At 40.1% G+C, this 17,114-nt stretch overlaps 1 protein-coding gene and 1 long non-coding RNA gene across 2 annotated transcripts; one reads left to right on the top strand and one right to left on the bottom strand.

Moving 5' to 3' along the window:
• Positions 1–277: 277 nt before the first annotated feature.
• LOC127559339 (acidic mammalian chitinase) lies at positions 278–16,906 on the top strand. The gene is made up of 11 exons (XM_051993050.1): positions 278–336; positions 3,572–3,601; positions 4,996–5,197; positions 5,711–5,767; positions 7,449–7,614; positions 8,464–8,588; positions 11,038–11,161; positions 12,511–12,696; positions 13,626–13,745; positions 13,855–13,996; positions 16,574–16,906. The coding sequence occupies exons 1-11, from the start codon at positions 312–314 to the stop codon at positions 16,828–16,830; spliced, it is 1,434 nt and encodes a 477-aa protein (XP_051849010.1). The 5' UTR covers positions 278–311; the 3' UTR covers positions 16,831–16,906.
• Positions 9,825–13,614, bottom strand: LOC127559340 (uncharacterized). The gene is made up of 3 exons (XR_007953102.1): positions 12,905–13,614; positions 11,153–11,283; positions 9,825–10,053 (listed from the first exon to the last, which is right to left on the bottom strand). It is a non-coding gene; the product is annotated as an uncharacterized LOC127559340 (long non-coding RNA).
• Positions 16,907–17,114: the final 208 nt, after the last annotated feature.

Genomic DNA, 17,114 nt, shown 5'->3' with positions numbered 1-17,114 from the left:
CCAGGCACGAAATGTCCACAGCCCCAAACCCAGCTAGCCTCCTTCTGTAAAGGCTTATCAGCTCTGGAAATTGCCCAAAGAGCCATTAAGCTGGTCCTCCCATGGTACCATCATCACTACCCTTTGAAGGGACCACTTCATCATATTCCTTTTATTATTTGGTGTGGAAGGGAGGTCTGTTGATTTACTGATTAGCCACATGAACTGCTGGGTTATCCGTCCCCTACACTTAGAACCTTCCTGATAAGACTTGGATCAGGGGGTATAAAAGTTGGAGACCAACCCCTGCTAGATCAGTACAGACAGCAGTCATGGCAAAATCCATCCTCCTCACTGGTGAGTCAATGCTCTAAAGAGAAAGTCAATCCTTGAAGACTTTCTTCTTTCCCTTTTCTTTCTAGGTCCTTTGCAAAGAATCATTAGGTATGATAATAAGTTCAGAGATTTAGAGCTAGGAAAAAAACTATTAAGTCCAATATTTTATTTTTACAAATGAGGAAACTGAAAGACAGTTTGGTTAAGTGACTTGCCCAAGAGTAAGACACCTAGTAATCATTCATAGTGGAATCTGAACTCAAGTTTTCTTGTATCTGAGTTCAGGTTGCTCCATTCCTATTTATTTTAACCTTTAGTTTCTTCCATTCCATCTTGGATACTTTCACAATCTGCCCTGGACCTCAATTTCTTCATCTGTAAAATGTAGGGGGTAGAATCCATAAAGCTACAGTCCATAAACTTGTGATATATGTGTATATACTCATACATACACATATAAACTTACATATCATGTTTTAGATCAGACATAAAACTATTACAATATAATTTATTGATCTCAATATCATTGTTAATTTATATATGTATACATACATATGTGTTATATGTCTTATAACTCTATTTCAATATATTGATAATTAATATATATTCTGTTATGTTATATATGTCATAACTATATCAATATGATCAATTGGTTTTAATATTAACTGATAATTGACATATATCCATATATACAGATGTGTACTATTATATGTTATACTTTCTCATTACAACCATATTTCAATATAATTTATTTCTTTTGTAATCTTATGAATTATAAATAATTAAAAATTATTTGGTGAAAGGAGCCATGAGTATCACCAAACTTCCAAAGGGGTTCGTGAAGCAAGAAGCTTAAGACCTAAGTTATCCATTGCAATTTTTGTCTGCGTCTCCACTGTCTAGACAGGCGTCTTGCCGCCAATCTACCAGTAAGCATTTCTTAAGCACCTACGTTGTGGCAAACGCTGGGTTAGGCAATGAGACAGAGACAAAAATGAATGACCTGGGGGAGTTATTGCACACGGTTAATAAATGCTTGTCATATTCAGATAAATTCAAAGACACCTAAGATCCTGAAATGTCCTGCTCCCGGGACTGACTCCTGTCTTGGTCTCAAGACCCCTCCTCTCTTTACTTTTGAAGGTGATATGGCCCCACCTGCCGCTTCCCTTTTACCTCCTGTTAGGTTTTTCCTATTTTTCCAGTGACCACCCTTGGTATTACTTCTTAATTTCTGTTAGTTTTATTTACCAAATCAATCACAACAGCCAGGAGAAGAAAAGGAAAGTTGAAAAATAAAAGGCTGAGTAATGAGGGGTCCAGGATGGTGCATTTATTCAGCTCTTTATGGAGGTGAGAGCAGGATAGAGATAAGTCAAATATGTCCATACACACACATATACATATATACCCCTTTTACTTTTTTCTATTTGATTTCTCTTTGACATTCTATTCTAACCCATTTAGTTACATGCTCCATGGAACTTGCACTGTTCAGTAATCACTTAAAAATTCTCCTCAGCACATTTTCCTCAGAGAAATAGGATCTGATGTCAATCAGCTGAGTGATTAGTCCCAAGATAAATGAAGGGTAGAGGGAAGGCAGGGTTCTGCAGAGAAAGTTTCTGTGTCTTCTGGGAACCCTGGACAATATCCTGGACAAAGACTCTTTCCTCGTCTGGCCCCTAGTCTGACCTCTAGGCTCCTAAAAAGTCGTAGGATCTTAAGTTTCATTAAGGAAGGCTTAGAATCCAGAAGCTTATGGGAGATATCTCTGCTATCATCTGCCCAAGGAATGAGACATAAGACCAGTCATCAGCTATGTAAATGTTTTGTGCAAGGGGGTTTAACTTATTCCAGTTGGTTTCAGAGCACACAACAAGGAGTCATGGGTGGAAATGTCAGAAAGGTAGATTTTTGGCTCAATCTAAAAAAAAAAAAGTCTTCTTTACATTTAACATTGTCAAAAGTGGAAAGGGCTGTCTTAGAAAAGTAACAATAACAAAGCATTTATATAGTGCTTTAGAGTTTTTAAAGTTATATATATATATATATATGTACATATATGAAACTTTAATATATATTATATTATGTATATTTAATATAATATATATTATCTTCTTTAATCCTCATACTCTATCTTGGATCATGTATTATATGTATATTATGTATATTATGATATATATTTAATATAATATATATGTTATCTTCTTTAATCCTCATACTCTATCTTGGATCATATATCGTTAAGAATAGCTAAGTCGGGCAGCAACGTAGTGCTGTGGCTAGAGCACCAGCCCTGAAGTCAGGAGGACCTGAGTTCAAATCTGGTTTCAGACACTTAACATTTCCTGGCTGAGTGACCCTGGGCAAGTCACTTAGTCCTAATTGCCTCCAATAATAATAATAATAATAATAATAATAATAATAATAGTTAAATCATTCACAGTTGATCTTAGTACAAAATTGCTGATTGTAAGCAATATTCTCCTGGTTCTGTTCATTTAACTTTGCATCAGTTCGTATACGTCTTTCCAGGTTCTTATGAAAGCAAACTGCTCATTTCTTCTAGTGCAATAATATTTCATCACAATTATAAGCTACAGCTTGCTTAGCCATTATCCATTTTATAGATGAGTATAAGAGAACAAGTGACTAGCCTAGAGTCACAGAGTTCATATATATCTGAAGCAGAATTTGAACTCAAGCTTTCTTTACCTCCAGTCCAACCCGCTGTCCACTGATCCATCGAGATGAAGGAGTAGGCTCTCCATCCCTGGGAGACTCCCAGTAGAAGCTGGCTGACCATTTGTCAGGAATCTTAAAAGGAGAATTCCTGTGTAGACTAACTGGGTCTGATACTCTCTGAGGTTCCTTCCTCTGAGGTTTGGAATTCTGTGATTATGGAAGAGCAGCCCACAAATTGGGAATGTCTATTTAAGTGGGAGCTCACCACCTTGACTTTGGAGGTATTAATTTCAGTTCCGCCCTTTAGCACACAATATTCTGAGCTTCCCTGAAAACTCATTTAAAACACTATGATTGAGAAAAGTTGGATCCTAAGTAATCACAAGAGGGGAGCTTTGAAAACTATTGGAACCAAATAGAGCATTCTTTGATTGATAGAATATGAGTTCCTCATAACAGAGACTATTTCTATTTTCACTTCTATTATATCCTCAGGACCTAGTAGAGTGTCTGGTCTGTGTTAGGTACTTAATAAAAATGTATTGATTGATTTTTTCTTTTTCTCTAGGTCTGGCCCTTGTGCTGCTAGCTCAGCTGGGTAAGTTACAGGCTCCCACCTCCCCACTTCCTATCTTACACTCACACTTGTTTTCACAAGATCCTCATAGACCCAGCCAGTTCTCACGTACACAAAGGGCAGCTAGCGAACACGGCGGACATTTATCATCTGTGTGATCCTGAGCAAGTCACAAAATCTGTCTCGGTTTATTCCATTATAAAATATAAGCTATAATAATGTCACCTGTCTCCCAGGGTAATTGTAAGACGCAAATGTGATAATATTCATAAAATGCACGGCACCAAATAAGCAGTTTTTAATTGGTAGCTATTATTGTTGTTATTCTCCCATTTCATTCTTTGTGGCCCCTCTTACTCCTGCACTATTTAGGGCTCCTTGAGCTTTGTCACCTCCTTCTCCAGCTCATTTTACAGATGAGAAAACTGAGGCAACTTGGGTTAAGTGACTTGCCCAGGATCACACGGCTAGGAAGTGTCTGAGGCCAGAATTCTATGCACTAGTATTATTATTAAATTAAGTGCAGACATTATTATTATTAACACTATTGTTAAATGCAGATAATCTCTACATTATACAGGTTGTTCAGTGAGCTCAGAGAAACCCGACTTAGTTCAGTAGCTGGAACTAACCTAATTCAGAGTAATCATTCTACCATCAAACCCCACAGTCAGGGAGAAGTGATTGGTGGATAAAACGCCGCTTGGGATTCTCCCCCAATCACTGCCTTCTACCAGAATACTGAGTGTCCTTAATCCCACTGAACATTCAGCTTTTGAGTCAGAAATGACGGAGGTAAATATCTACCTGAGACACTTCCCAACTGTATGATCCGGGAGAAATCCCTTTAACTCACTTTTCCCATCTGCAAATAGGGATCAAAACTGGATCAACTTCACCGAGTTGTTGTGAGAGTCAAATGAAATAATGTATATAAAAAATGCTTTACACACCTTAAGGTGTTTTATAAATGCTAGTTACTACTACTACGATTATTATAAACACCTCTTAAGTGCCATCTCCTATAAGATAGAAGACTAACCTTCTACTCTCTTACCCCACTTATTGGTGCCCTCCTCCACCCCAAAGATTACTTTATATCTAGTATATATATATACTTATATTTATCTGTGTGCATGTTGTTTTCCCCAGTAGAATGTAAGGTTCTTGAGTTGTACTGTCAGTGTCTGGCACATAGTAGATATTTAATAAATATTTGATGAATGAATAAGTGAATGAATAAGTGAATGAATGAGTGAATGATTGAATAAGTAAATGAGTGAATGAATGAGTGAGTGAGAGAGAATGAATGAGGGAGTGAATTAGTGAGAGAATGAATGAGTGAATGAGCGAGTGATGGACTAGCAGACTCCCCGGCGGTCCCTCGCCGTGACCTTTGCTCCTTGCTGCCACAGGCTCTGCTTACCACCTGACATGCTACTTCACCAACTGGGCCCAGTACCGGCCAGGCCTGGGGCGCTTCAAGCCAGAGAACATCGACCCCTGCCTCTGCACTCACCTGATCTACGCATTTGCGGGGATGAGAAACAATGAGATCACCACAATCGAGTGGAACGACGTCACCCTCTACAAATCCTTCAACGGTCTGAAAAACCAGTAAGGCGGGGGCCGTTGGCTGGGCCCCGGGGTGGGGGCTGAGCTCGGGCTCGGCAGCTGCACGCTTGGGCCCATAACCGAGGGCACTGACCCAGCACCCGCTGTGAAGGTGACAGGGCCCCGTGAGCTCAGAGCCCCCGGCCTGCAGAAAGTACTTATGTGAGGGCTCCCTCCCCCCTCCATCCCCCACTGCTCCCCTACTCCTGCCTAGGATGTGCAACTTGCTCCAATGGAGCAGAAGCCGCCGCCTCCCCTTAGGCCCATGGCAGACAAGCACCAAGCCACCAATGGGACCTTCTATTTGCAAGAACGAACGCCCTGCCCACTTGGTCCCAAAAGGACGCTCACTGCCGTAGTTGTCCCACAAGGAACGCAGAAATACGTGGAGGAGACCCCCCCCCAGGGCCTCTGGCCCCTCAGCCCCATTCCAGGGACACCCCGTTCCCCATCCCTCCCTCTGAGAAAGTGCTCAGTATAAGGGGGTTCTAACGTTCCCTCTTTGTCCTCTCTCAGGAACAGTGAACTGAAGACTCTCCTGGCCATCGGAGGCTGGAACTTCGGAACTGCCCCGTAAGTCTAGGGTCAGAATGACAGCAAAAGGACAGAGCTGCTTTTTAAGCACTGAGGTGCCTTGCAGAGAGGGCAGGACAAGTTTTCCTTGCCACGGGTTTCTTCCAGTGTAAGACTGATACCATAACTGAGATACAAAAAAACCCCAAGATTTAAAAACATAAACATTAAATAGAACGGGAATCATCTGGACCAAGGACGTTCTTCCTTGAGCTTCATGCTGGGAGATTTTCACTGACCTAGGAGTGGGAACCTGGGTCCTGTGCTCAGCTCTGACACTAACCAGAATATAACCTGCAAAAACTCACCCTTTCTAACGCTCACGTTTCTTCTGAAAAATGAGCGCGTTGGATACTTTGATCTCTAAGATCTCTTCCAGATCTGACATTGTATAACTATGAAACGTAAAAGGAACGATTTATGGTTTAGACCGAAGCTGGGACACTGCATTTAGCTCTAGGTGATCACGTTGCAGGATGGAGCATATTCAAAACCAGGATAAAGAAGGGGTTTGAACACCATGACATACAATGATCTATTAAAGAAATTGATCCTGAACAAGTAGCTACTTAGGGGAGTCATGTTGACCATCTGGGAGGGTTATTGTGTGAAGGGAATACATATATTCCACTTGGTTTTCGATGTCAGAAGAAAGAATAATGGGTAGAAGTTGCAGAAAGGTAGATTTTTGACCTACTAGAAAGAAAAACTGCCTTAAAAAGCAGAGCAGAAAATGGGTTCTCCCAAAAGGTAACGAGGCACTGTCACTGGAGGTATTTCATGGAGGATAAATGATCACTTCCAGAAAAGATTATTGTTTAAGCAAGAGGGACTTAGATAACACAATTTCCAATTATGAGACTCGGATTTCTAAGAATATGGTTATGATGATTCCATTGCATGAACATTGAGGATCTGCTGTAATTGTATTTACCTAGTAGAATCAGTGTATTGGATAGGGGAACGAATGACAACGTAATTATAGAGGCTTCATATTTGAAAAGGTACCATTTTATCTCTAATTAGTTGGGGAAGCTAAAGGAATTCTGAAACTGCTTGAATAGTAGAGAATGATGAATGAGACAGGATAGAGTTATTAACATTAAATATATCAAAGAAGGAGTGGGGAAAGGGGTAGAGTATATAAAGGGATTTTATATGAGTAAATAGAGCTAAAATAAGGGTAGGAAAAAAGAGAAGGGAAAACTGGTGAGGGCTTGGATGCATTTAAGAGTTTTGAAGCAAATAAAATCTGTTCAACCAAAGACTGTTCAATAATGAACCCAGAGAAATCAGAGACTAGATTAAAGAGTAATTTAAAATGATATAGAGATTTAAAAACTAAAAGGAGTTGACTTCAAGAAATATTGGGGAGATTAAAAACAAGAGGTTTGGGGAATAGAGAAGATAAAAAGAGTGAAGAACATTGAAGAAATGTCAATTATCAAACTTTTGTGGAAATTTCCAGCTCAAGGGGTAGTCACAGAGTTTTTCTTTTACTAGGATGACTAAAGATAGGACCATGCTCTCTGGTTTCAAAGTGTGAGCTAGAAATGGATATAATGTGAGATGTCTTATTAAGAGAGCTTTTCAGGTTACTCAGAAAGGTAAAGAGAAGTACATCTAGGGGTGCAATCTGCATGTGGGTTTCCTTACTCCATCTTTTTTCCATCTCCTTCAGATTCACTACCATGGTTTCCACTCCTGAGAACCGCCAGACCTTCATCAAATCCGTCATCAAATTTCTGCGCCAGTATGAGTTTGATGGGCTGGACTTTGACTGGGAATACCCTGGGTCTCGTGGCAGCCCTCCTCAGGACAAGAACCTCTTCACTGTGCTGGTCAAGGTGAGCTGGACACATCTTACTGTGATTTCCCTATCTCCTTCCTCCATCATCTGTATCACATTGAGCCCCAGCTCTAGCTGGATGAGACAGCCTCTCTGGTAGCCTTTCCAGCACCAGCTGCACCTTAATCCTTCCCCCATTCCAATCCCATTGCCACTTGTAGGTTCCCTCTCCACCACCAGCCTCCAGGAATCTTTTCTCCTTTGAGGGTCATTCAATCTATATTTATCTGTTGGCTGCCAACTTACAGGACACTTCCTTTTTCTCCATGAATTAAATGCCTGGCTCACAATCTTTCTCTGCTCCCCAACTTTGGCCCTCATTCTAGAGGACTTCAATATACACCCTTCAACTCCCCCAAATATCCAACATCCCAGTTCTTCAAATTGCTCATTTCCCATGAACTACTCTTTCATCCCAGCTCAGCCACAAGGAAAGGTCATTACACCCTTGATCTTGCCATTACTTACCAATGCTTTTATTTGATCACAATCTATTAACTTTCCCCCTCTCCCTTTGCAGATTCTTCCCTCCACTATCATCCTTCCCTCCCCACAATAGAAAGTAAGCTTCTTGAAGTCAGGGACTATTTTTTTATTCTTGGTGCCCCAGATTTCATAAATGCTTGACTATCTCTGTGGTCCCTTGCAACCAAGTAAGCAACCAGTATTTATGAAGTAATTGCTATACACCAGAAACCAAGGAGACATCCTTTTCCCCATGGTCCTACGAACTGAAGTGAATTGCTGATTTTAGAGATGAACCGTCTATGGAAAAGCATGTTTGAATCCAAAGAGAAGCTCATTTTGGGGGGCTGTTGTCCACTTGCTCTCTCCTGCTCACCCACAGGAAATGCGTGAAGCCTTTGAGCAGGAAGCCAAGCAGATCAACAAACCCAGGCTGATGGTCACTGCTGCCGTGGCCGCCGGCATCTCCAACATCGAGTCTGGCTACGACATCCCCCAGCTCTCTCAGTGAGTACCGCGGCTTGTCCCCCAAGCGTCCCTCTGGGGTTGGCTGTCACTTGTGTTGGGACAGCCAATTGTCAGGTCCGTGTTCCCACAGAAGGCTTCAGGAAAGGTTTCCAATCTCCTACGTATTCCACAACTCCTTGCTTCTGTTACTCCAGTGAAATTTGTCTTCAAAATAAACAATAACCTCTTGATTGTTAACTCCAATAGACTTTTTATAATCCTTAATGTCCTCTCTTGCCCTACCCCATACCTAATACTGTGCTTAGCATGGAGAAGCTCTTTAATAGATGCTTTTTGATTGATTTTCAGTATTTGCTGATGCTGACTACTCCCTCCTTCCTATTCTTTCCCCCTGCTTTGTTCTTTTCACTCTCCTACTTCTCTTGCTACCTCTTCACCTTCTCTGACTTATTTGCTAGTTTACCCTCATCTTTCTACCCCTTAAGTAAACATGCTCTCTAAGGATATCAGTCCATGACTCTTTTTTCTTCCTTTTTCCCCATCTCATCCAATCCCCAAGGTTGAATTATTATCTCTGAACTCATAATTCTCCAATTTATCCAACCCTAATATTTATATTGAATTATTACCTTTGAACACATAATCCTCCAATTTTCTATTCAACTCCACTATTTCCTTTGATATTTAGTACTTCCTGTCAAAATACCACCTGGATACTCCTTCACCACTAAGACTAAACACATAATCTTTTCCCCTAAACCTGCATATCTTTCCAACTTCCCTCTCTCTATCTATAACATCACTACCTTCCAAGTCACTCAACTCCATAAATCTTGGGAATCACCTCTGACTTTTCTCTCCTTTCCTCATCGCTTATATCTAATCACTTCCCACTTAATCTCATCAAACTTTCTGTATCCTCATCTTTCTATTCATTTAGTTCATGTCTTTACCACTTTGCTAGACTTTTTATATAAACATCACTTTTCTAGACTATGATAATAGTCTCCTAAAGGACCTCTCTGCCTCCAATTCATTCATTATATTTCTTTCTCACATCATATCTATATGCCATTCTTTTGCTCAATAACTTGTTATAAATAATACTCCTGGAAGAGAGTGGGGAGTGCAACTGGTTCTCTTTTCTGATGAGCAAGCCTTGGAACTTTTCCCCCAAAAAATTACTTAGTTGAACACTAGTCAGTAAGCAATGTTATCTGCTCTAGAGAGAGGGGGGGAAAATGGTATTTCATAAGGACTTGCAAACACATGAGGTTTTAGTAAAATTCTTAGTTTAATATAGATTTTAGAATACAAAATAACTCACAAATTGAAAATATAATTACTAGCCATACCTCTAAAGACACAGACACTTATTCTTGTAAAAACTACAGAATGTTGGACTGCTTGTTAGACACTACCCAACCTCCCAGATGGAACAGAGAGTAGTTGCTTTTGAATCCCCTGGCCATTCTCACTTCTGAGGTTTCATGCTCTCTAATATCTGCCAAAGGGTAGAGAAAAGCAAAAGATAAAGAATGAAATATCTGCATAAAATATCTTTTTATCTCTCTGACCATTCCTTGTCTTCCAATCATGATAGAATTCACAGAGCACCTTCTATATTCTGACCATATCACAGCTCTGGCAGCTTGAAGGAATCCTGATTTACTAGGGGCCAAAAAAGTTAAACTCCATGAATGGAACACTCCTTCCTCAAGCCTGACAGTTAGCCCCTCACTACTCCCTCTTCCAATATTTATTCATCTGTTGGAGAGCTGAAAAGAGAAAGGCTCATTATTATATCTGGATTCCTAATAGTTAGAAAGTAACAAAATACTAATTAATTGTGAATGACAACTTTATATTTTCATCGTTTTTTTCTGGGTCTTCTTTCACAACATGAATAATATGGAAATATGTTTTGCATGATTGCATATGTATAATCTATATCAAATTGCTTACTGTCCCAGGGAGAGGAAAGGGGGGGAAAGAAGGAAAGAATTTGGAAATTAACATTTTTAAAAACAAATATTAAAAAATGTTTTTACATATAATTTGGGAAAATAAAATATTTTTTAAAAAGAAAAAATCAATTATAATATTGTCATGGCATTCCTTAAAAATTAAATAAAAAGAAACTCTATGTCTGTGGTTTAAAGTCCTCCAGAAACTGGGTCCAACTCAGGCTAATTTCACACTATTTCTCTTTATCCACCCTGCATTCTAGCCAAACTACATAACCAAACAGCTATTCCCCACTTTCCTGTTTTTATGCATGTGCACAGTCCTACCTGAGTACCTGGAATGCCTTTATATCTCTTATCTGTTGAAATAATTTTCTTCCTTCAGAGTTCAACTGATTTCCCCAGTACATAGTGATAGCACTTATTTAACAGAACTGAATTCGATGGGAGGCTGTTCCAGGCAGAGGTACAGGAAATAAACAAACACCAGAAATCACCATTAATTCTGTTCTCCACACCAGGTATCTGGACTTCATCCATGTCATGACCTACGACCTCCATGGCTCCTGGGAGGGTTACACTGGAGAGAACAGCCCCCTGTACAAAAACCCCAGTGATACTGGCAGCAATGCTTACCTCAATGTGGTGAGTGACTCCTGCAAAGACTGGAGGGTTGGAGGTGAAGAAGATCACCAATTCAGGGCAAAAATACATTGTCAGTCCAGCTTCCTGATCAATTTAATCAACTGATCATTTCTAAAACATACCTGGGGAATGGGGAAACAGATCAATTCATTAGTAATTAACTATGCAATGTCAAGCTTACTACTACCATGACCAGCACCATGAGTTCTCCTCATCCTGGAGGCAGCTAGGTGACCCAATAGGTAAAGCACTGGACACTGGATCAGAGATGAAATCCAGCCTAAGACTCTGGAACAGTGTGAGATCCTAGGCAAGTCACTTAACCTCAGTTTGCCTCAATTTTCTCTACTGGGAAATAGGGATTATAAGAATCAAATGAGATGATTTTTGTTTTTATTATAGATGTTTATTGGCAGAACATATGTTTAGATAATTTTTCAACATTGACCCTTGCAAACACTTTTGTTCCAAATTTTCTCTTTCTTCTCTCCACTCCCTCCCCTAGATGGCAGGTAGTCCAATACATGTTAAACATGTTAAAGTACAATGAGATGATATTTGTAAAGCTCTTAGCTCAATGCCTAGCACATAGTAGGTGCTCAATAAATGCCTCCTTTCTCTGAACTAGGGAAAGAGAAGAGAATAAGAATTTATACAATGTCTATAATGTTCCAGGCAATAAGTGCTCTACAAATAAAATTTCAAATAATAATACTACTGCTACTACTTACATGTTTATATACAGTTTTGAGATCTTCAAAGCATTTTAAATGTCTACTTTGATAATTTGACTGTGCCAGGTAGAAAACTAATAATTATGAATCTGCCTCCTGGATGAAATGTGTTTATTCATCAATTCATTTATTCATCAATCACTTGTTAAACATCTATTTATACATGAGGTATTATCTTGAATGCTGAGAAAGACAGAATAGTAAAATTTTAAAAATCTCTTTGAGGATGTATTCTGAAAGCTCATATAAAAGACAATTTTTTATTCATTACAACACAATTAACTATAATTGGTTATAGTCAATTAAGCATAACAAAATAAAATTAGCTATTATAAAAATATGACTTGATATGCTTAAGAAAAGTACAAACTGCTCTTGATGATATCAGACCCTTACTCTGGCCACAGAGAATGTCTGAAGTTCTCCTCTAGAAATTATAAGAGAGCAAGCATTCATCATGGAAACTTTATAAATCTATTGAGTCCTAAAAACTGCCTGGCCAAAACTTATATCCTAATAGTTATTAACTGGAAGTAACCAGGGAATACTTCAAGAAAGAAGTGTTTGAACTGAACCTAGAAAGACGGGTCAAGGTTAAATGTGCTTCCATTACAGGATTACGCCATGAACTATTGGAAAAACAATGGCGCCCCAGCTGAGAAGCTCATTGTTGGATTCCCATCTTATGGACACACCTTCATCTTGAGCAATCCCTCTGAAACTGGCATTGGTGCCCCTACTTCTGGCCCTGGTCCTGCTGGGCCCTACACCAGGCAATCTGGCTTCTGGGCTTACTATGAGGTAAGTGTCTAGAAATTGTATGAAAAGGGAAAAGTCTATTATTAATGTAAAGGTTTTGCATATTCCCAGATGCTTAACCTTCTTATTCTATACAAATTTCCCACAATGCAAAGCAGAAAATAGATCTTGATCTTGAGCTAGAAGAGACTTCAGAGTTCTTCATTTTAGAGATAAGGAAACTAGGAATCATGTGAATTCTTCAACTCACACAGAAAGTATCAGAGGCTAGATTTGAACTTGACTTTTCTTTCTCCAGTGCTAATTCTCTTTCCATGGTACCAGAATTGCCTCCTGTTGTTCTTTTGTACCTTACAAAGGCATCTGGAAGAACAGAAAAATCTGACTTTTATTTGGATCCTCACCCAAGACAAAGAGAAATATCAAATTCTCATCTAGAAACTGTGGGAGAGCAAACATCCATCATGGGATCTTTATAAATCTATGGAGTTTTAAAAACTGCCAGGCCATGCTTACATCCTAGTTGTTATTGTAGAATCAGAGAATATTACGTTTGGAAGGGGTCTTGAAAAATTGCCTATCTGAAACCAAAAGTTTTTAACTTTTTTTGCTATAAACATCCATTGGCCATCTGGTGATGGCTATGGGCCTCTCCTTCCAGGAGATTTAAGTAATAAAAGGACGTGTTGAGGTTAATGAAAATTAAAATGTATTTTTTCCCACCTCAAATTCATGGACCCCCTCTGATATATACCAGGTTTAGAACTCCTACCTTAAACTAATCCCTTTCTCTATGTCTCCCAATATTTTTATATTACTGAAAATAAGTGATTCAAGATTTGTAAGGAATTAGAATCTCAGTGTAAGTATCCACAGATAGAATTACATGCTCTCCCTAGAAGTCATTTTCACTCATCCCCTTTCTTGAAAGCTTTTCTCAACCTCTCCACCTTATTATTCTCATTTCTCAGATCTGCCCCTTCCTGAAGGACGGTGCTACTGAGGTGTGGGAGGCTTCTGAGGATGTGCCCTATGCTTACAAAGGAAATGAGTGGGTTGGTTATGACAACCCCAAGAGCTTCCAAATCAAGGTAAAGTATTTCTCCAGGCTCCCTGAGTCAATTCATGCCTATTTGTAGCCCAAAGTCTTGGGAGAACCCAAGCTTGGGCCTGGAGCAAACATCCATCCTACTCCCACAGGCTGAGTGGCTGAAGAAGAATAACTTTGGAGGAGCCATGGTCTGGGCTATTGATCTGGATGACTTCACTGGGACTTTCTGTAACCAAGGAAAATACCCCCTGATCAGCACCCTGAAGAAAGCCCTGGGTCTGGAGAGTGCAAGTAAGTGGGAGCTGCAGATATACCCATGGCCCCAAAGTACTCCTTATCTATGTCCCAAAGCCTAGAAAACATGAAAGAGAATTCAGATAATCAGCTGCTAAATACCTGTCCCCATTCTTCTGAAAACCAGACACTCATATCCTGACATTATAATGTCAAGAGCACAACTTACAATGGAAATCAATGATGGAGTAGGTGAGAAAAAATGGGCAGATACGTTGACTTTGGACAGTTTTAAGGCAGAATGCTGGACTATCATGGCTTGGATTTATAGGGCCTCAGACTTAGAGCTGGAAAGGGTCTATAACATCACCTAATTCAATCCCTTCATGTTACAGATGAAAAAAACTGAGACCCAAAGAGAAAGAATATTGGCACACAAATCCTACCTCTGGCATTTAATTACCTGCTTGATCTTAATGTTTGGGACAAAAAGACCTACCCAAATTGACTACTCAGAGATCACTCATAGAAAGCAGAATAATTTATTAGAATCTCCAGAAGAGGACCCCATCCTGGTCTGTGAGCCAAATTCACAGCAGGAGAGAGCCACTCCCTTGAAAATGTTCACAGCTTTTATACATTTAAGACAAAGAACCCCCAAATCCCACCCTCTATATGTTGTGATTAGTCACATTAACCTTTATTCCCCTATTTGGTCAGTGGAATGCAGAAGGTGATATACAACTTCTTCCACCACATAATCCCTTCTTTGGACACTGGAATGCAGTCCAGGCCTTATTTAAAATCACATGACTAGGGCCTATAGGCTTGATCTACTTTAGCTAACAGTCTCTGATCAATATGTGCTTAATATGTAAATTCTTCACCTTTCCACACATTAAGCAAATCATTTAATTCCACTGGGCCTGAGTTTCCTTCTCTGAAAAATGAGGGGCTACTTTTCTTATTTTTCAGTCATTTCAATCTTATCTGACTCTCTGTGATCCTATGTTGAGGTTTTCTTGGCAAAAATACTGGAATGGTTGGCCTTTTCCTTCTCCAGCTCATTTAACAGATGAGGAAACTGAGGCAGGCAGAATTAAGTGACTTGACCAGGCTCATACAGCTAGAAAGTGTCTGAAGTAGTATTTGAACTCAAGAAGAAGAGGTCCCTTAAAACTCTAAGTGTGTGTTCCTATTTGGTATAGACATGACTGGCCCAAAGTATAAAGCTTTACAAAGCACTCTTTTTATAACAAGATGGTAAGGTGGCAAGAAGTTAGTTATCACAGAAACTAGGATCAAATCTAGCAAGAAGTTAGTTATCACAGAAACCGGGTTCAAATCTAGCAAGAAGTTAGTTATCACAGAAACCGGGTTCAAATCTAGCAAGAAGTTAGTTATCACAGAAACTGGGTTCAAATCTAGCAAGAAGTTATCACAGAAACTGGGTTCAAATCTAGCAAGAAGTTATCACAGAAACCGGGTTCAAATCTAGCAAGAAGTTATCACAGAAACTGGGTTCAAATCTAGCAAGAAGTTAGTTATCACAGAAACTGGGTTCAAATCTAGCAAGAAGTTAGTTATCACAGAAACTGGGTTCAAATCTAGCAAGAAGTTAGTTATCACAGAAACCGGGTTCAAATCTAGCAAGAAGTTAGTTATCACAGAAACTGGGTTCAAATCTAGCAAGAAGTTATCACAGAAACCGGGTTCAAATCTAGCAAGAAGTTATCACAGAAACCGGGTTCAAATCTAGCAAGAAGTTATCACAGAAACCGGGTTCAAATCTAGCAAGAAGTTAGTTATCACAGAAACCGGGTCCAAATCTAGCAAGAAGTTATCACAGAAACCGGGTTCAAATCTAGCAAGAAGTTAGTTATCACAGAAACCGGGTTCAAATCTAGAATCTACCACTTTTCTGTGTGACATTCGGCAAATCACTTAAGTTCTCAACCTTAGAGTCTCCTTTACTTAGTAGATGACCTTTCTGGTCCCTACCAGCTCTTAATCCAGTTTCTCATGAGTTGTATGAGGTAGGTAATACAAATACTACTGTTTTTATTTTACAAATATTTTTCATAATTATCTGTAACATATATACCATAATTATTCATAACAGACATCATAAATAATCTTACTTCCCTAGTAATGGTATCATGGCTCAGAAGTTGGAAAGGATCTCAGAGGTGCCTTTGTTTTATAGAGGTAGAAATAAATTCTATGATGAAGATAGCATCAGAAACAGGATTCAAACAAGGAACCAGATTCTCTAGAGTTAGTGAAAACCCCTTCAGCTACACCATCTAAGTAGGGTTTATGGGATACTTTAAGCATGTTATCTTTATTTTGTATATGTTCTATCGCCTTACAACCGTTATAATGGTACATTAATTCTATCACATTATATCGTTATATAATTATTATATGTAATCATTATGTCATAACCCTTGATGTGATATAGTCACATGACAATCCTTCCACCATTTTGATGTAGATAGAGCAATTATTTGTAGATCAGGAAGATTTGGCTCCACGAGGTTAAAGGTTAGGCGCTCCGCTAAGGTCACCGAATCTCGGTACCCGGCGCGCTGCCGCGGCGCAGCCCGCAGTGATTTCCGCCTTGCTTTCCAGGCTGTACGGCCCCGGCCCAACCCATCGCTCCCATCACCTCGGCTCCCAGCAGCGGCGGCAGCGGAAGCTCGGGCGGCAGCGGTTCCGGAAGCAGCTCCGGGGGCAGCGGCTTCTGCGCCGGCAAAGCGGACGGTCTCTACCCCGTGGCCAACAACCGGAACGCCTTCTGGCACTGTCTGAACGGCAACACCTACGAGCAGTACTGCCAGGCTGGGCTGGTCTTTGATCCCAGCTGCGAGTGCTGCAACTGGCCATAAGCTTCCCTTCCTTCCCCCATCCTGCTCTTTGCCTATCCTGTGCCTATAATTCGACAATAAAAGTCCGCAATGAGAACCCAAAGTCCCGTGTGAGATGACGCAGAGACGTTTTAGGTGAGGATGTGGGGACGGAGCGGATGTCCAAGATCCCGCGGGCGCACAGACCAGAGAAGTGCCTCGGAGGCGCGGAGTGATACAAGTTCCTCTTTACAAAAGCCCCGTGAGACTAGGCTGGGAACTCCTTGTCTGCTGCCTTTCTTTCTATCCCGGTCCTAAACCCGCAC

Source organism: Antechinus flavipes, chromosome 4 (assembly GCF_016432865.1).
Source record: "Antechinus flavipes isolate AdamAnt ecotype Samford, QLD, Australia chromosome 4, AdamAnt_v2, whole genome shotgun sequence".
Taxonomy (NCBI): Eukaryota; Metazoa; Chordata; class Mammalia; order Dasyuromorphia; family Dasyuridae; genus Antechinus; species Antechinus flavipes.
The sequence above is the reverse complement of the archived record's forward strand: the minus strand, read 5'-3'. Positions and strand labels throughout refer to the sequence as shown.

Bases quoted from the DNA above. Each gene is read 5' to 3' on its own strand.
- LOC127559339 (XM_051993050.1), top strand. From the start codon at position 312: ATGGCAAAATCCATCCTCCTCACTG. The intron at 7,615-8,463 runs GTGAGCTGGACA...GCTCACCCACAG, and splicing joins TCTTCACTGTGCTGGTCAAG to GAAATGCGTGAAGCCTTTGA. The intron at 11,162-12,510 runs GTGAGTGACTCC...CTTCCATTACAG, and splicing joins GCAATGCTTACCTCAATGTG to GATTACGCCATGAACTATTG.